Here is a 3,658-nt window from a genome sequence, read left to right on the forward strand (position 1 = left end):
ACTTCCATATATATATGATGAAGAACCCATTGCTTTAACTGCAAATAGGTTTCTATTCTGAAGGTATTTCTGAAGCATAATCTTGACCCACAGTTTCTCTTGATTCATCAAAATTTACCAAACTAGCTTTCCTAATAAAGAAAAATTGACCAACTGCGACTCCCGCAAAGCAAGACCTCCAAACTTTTTTGGAGTCATCAAAACTCTCCAAAATGCTAAATGAAGACCACGGTGATTATGACTACCACACCAAATAAAACTTCTAGTAAACTTATCAATGTTAGAGCACACACCTGATGGAAAAAGGCTTACTTACATCCTATAAATAGGTATAGAAGATAAAATTGATTTAGCAAGGCAAATCCGACCAGCTTTATTAAGGAAGCGACCTTTCCAAGATGCTAGCCAATTAGTAAGCTTATCAACCACATCATTAAAATCAGCTTTAGTAACTCTGCCATGCTTGAGGGGGACACCAAGGTATTTTCCCAGAGAATTAGCAAAGCGGATAGAAAAAATACCAGTGAAGAGATCCTTGCGTTGTCTAGAAATATTCATAGAATAGATAGCACGAGATTTGTCAAAATTCACCTTCATACCAGATGCTCTGCAAAAGGTGGCCATAGTGTCCAAAACATGAAGCACTTGAGATTTCTTCGCTTTGCAAAAAAGGATAAGGTCGTCTGCAAAAAGGAGATGGGAGATTACAGGACCTCCCCTAGACACAGTCACTGATTTCCATCTACCAACCTCCATTTGCCTAGCAATGAGGCAACTCAACCTCTCCATACAAATAACAAATAAATAAGGAGACATAGGGTCTCCTTGCCTCAAACCCCTATTTGGCTGAAAATCATCCAACCGATTACCATTCCACATTAGAGAAAGGGAGGAAGACTTTACACATTTCATAATAAGAGAAATAATAGTACCTGGAAAGCCAAACATTTGGAGAGATTGCTCCAAAAACTCTCAGCTTACCCTGTCATAAGCCTTTTCTAGGTCAATTTTAAAAGCAAGAACACCTTTCTTTGATTTGGTTTTCTTCATAAAATGGAGAACTTCTTGGGCTACAATGATATTGTTTGGGGCACCCCTTCCAGGAATAAACCCTCCTTGCAGAGGGCCAATGATATCTTGTAGAAAAGGTCGTAACCTCTGCAAAACCACCTTAGTTATAATCTTGTAGATGACATTACAGAGGCTGATAGGACGAAACTCTTTCATGCGAGACGGGTTATCAACTTTAGGAATCAGCACCACCAAAGTGTCAAACAGAGCACTATCCAGATCAAACCCAGCAAAAGCCTTCTTAACAAGTTCCCATACCTCTGTACCAACCACTTCCTAATATTCCTTGAAGAAAAAATCCTGAAAATCATCGGCACCTGGGGCCTTAAAAGAGTTCATGCCCATAACCACCTTCCTAACCTCTTCTTTAGAAACATCTCTTGTGAGACTTTCAATAGCCTCACGAGATAAAGAAGGTAATTCCTGATCCCCTATCACATCAAGGTCTACCTGTTCCACATTGCAAAAAAGATCTCTATAAAATCCAATTGCACAGTTTTCGAGTTCTTGCAAATCAGTACTCCATCTTCCATTCTCCAAAAACAACCCCTGGACCTTGTTACGCTTCCTCTGCATAATGGTTTGCATATGAAAGAACTTAGCATTCCTATCTCCAAATCTGACCCAGTGCTCTCAGGATTTTTGATACCAAAACAACTCCTCTTGCATAAGCAGATTACTATATTCAGCCTGTAACTCCCTTTCTTCCTGTATAAGGGATAAAGCATCAACTCTCTCCATTCTCTGTTGGATACTGGTCACAGGCCTCTCCAATTCCCTCTTTCTTTTAAAAATATTCCCAAAGACATCTTGGTTAAAGGCCAAAACATCATCTCTGACCTGAGAAAGGCAACGAATTGGATTGGGTCTACCCTTGTCCCAAGCACCCCTGACCACCGATGAAAAACTTGGGTGATAAGACCAAGCTACTTGAAAACGAAAAGGTTTTACCCCGACTCTTCTATCATTACCTTGACATCGCACCATAATGGGACAATGGTCAGAATGTATCCTCGCCAAATTCTCCACATAGCTTTCCGAAAAACGAAAACACCAAGCATCAGTAGCCACAGCCCTATCCAGCCTCTTCGAGATGAACCGATTACCCTGCATATGTCTAAACCAAGTGAACAAAGATCCATGAGCTCCCAAATCAATCAAACCACACTCATCTAGGAGAGCTCTAAACCGATCTACCTTTCGAGAGACAAAGTTTCCACCTTTAACCTCAGATGAAAGAAGGATCTCATTAAAATCCCCAATAGCTAATAAAGGACCTGAATAATTTCTAGAAAAATCTGTCAAAACCCTCCAAGCTTCTTCCCTTATGCTAGGAACGGGACTTGCATAAATCACTGCACAGACCCAAGAGAAACCGCCATTCAAAAACTCAATACACACCACTTGCAAACTCACTGCCATGACAATGCAAGATACTCCAGGCCATACAGAAAGCACCCAAATACCTCCACTATGCCCCTGAGCTTCTTCAATATGAATAGAAGTATAACCTAATATGTTCCAAAAGACAGCCACCTTTTGGAAAGCACAATGAGTCTCTAAAATGATAAAAATGTACGGATGAAAATTCTTTACCAATTGTTTCAGATGCACCCGAGCCAGCTTATTTCTAGCTCCTCTCACATTCCAAGCTATAATGTTTGCACAATCCATATTAATATTACTTGGAGTGAGACCCACACCTCAGATTATTTGAGGGTAGTGAGTGGGGTCTCCACTGTAACCACACTGTGCCCATTCTCGACCGGGGAATTCTGAAGAGAATTAGGCCTTAATCTCTTTAAATTGCTTCTGAATGGCGTTTTAGAAGTCCCCGCGCCTTGAGAATAAGCCCCTTCCCATTTTGAACCAGGTCCTTGCTTGCCACCCGTCACACCTTGAGTAGAGGTAGAACCTGACGAAGCTAATTTAAAGTTCCTTGCTTGTTTTAGCACTTGATTGCCCTTACTTATGTGTAAAGATGACTCAACCCCATTGATGCCTTTCATATTAGATTCTCCTTTAGCAACATAATTAGAAGATTTATCCATATAAGTTTTTTTGGACTTATCCTGGTCATGCCTACCCAAAAAGACCTTCTTGCTCTTTGCCTTTCTTTTCACCTTGGTCCACGTTGTATCCCCTGCATGTGCCCCTTCCATTACATGCACTTTCTTATCCTTATTCTTCTCTATCCCAATTGTAGCACTACCGAAAACAAAAGGCTTCTCAATATTAGAAGAAAATGGTACCTGATCCATCTTCTTATGATCTTGTTCCTTGTCTTCATTCACCCCTGTTTCATCAATGTTCGCCGAAATTGAACTAATCAATTTATAATCCACACCAACATGCCCATAACAACCACACGTATTGCAAACCAACTCAAGGCTTTCATATTCAACATCCAAAACTCTCCCATCCACCTCAACACTACGAGTAATGGGAACGCCTAAATCAATTTCCACACAAGTCCTCGCATACTTCCCTCTTGCTGCCATCTTAGTTGCTACATCGACTTTCACTGGCTTTCCCACCGCAGCGGCAATCCTCAACATAGCCTTCTCATGGTAGTAACGAATCCCTA

General features: G+C 40.9%; 1 protein-coding gene across 1 annotated transcript; it reads right to left on the reverse strand.

Annotated features, from left to right (window-relative positions):
* Positions 1 to 1,704: 1,704 nt before the first annotated feature.
* Positions 1,705 to 2,745, reverse strand: LOC112742903 (uncharacterized). The gene has a single exon (XM_025792147.1). It carries the CDS (start codon positions 2,743 to 2,745, stop codon positions 1,705 to 1,707), a length of 1,041 nt encoding a protein of 346 aa, XP_025647932.1.
* Positions 2,746 to 3,658: the final 913 nt, after the last annotated feature.

Source organism: Arachis hypogaea, chromosome 14 (assembly GCF_003086295.3).
Source record: "Arachis hypogaea cultivar Tifrunner chromosome 14, arahy.Tifrunner.gnm2.J5K5, whole genome shotgun sequence".
Taxonomy (NCBI): domain Eukaryota; kingdom Viridiplantae; phylum Streptophyta; class Magnoliopsida; order Fabales; family Fabaceae; genus Arachis; species Arachis hypogaea.

Excerpts from the sequence above, each read along its gene's own strand:
- LOC112742903 (XM_025792147.1), bottom strand. The coding sequence starts at position 2,745 with ATGGATTGTGCAAACATTATAGCTTGGAATGTGAGAGGAGCTAGAAAT.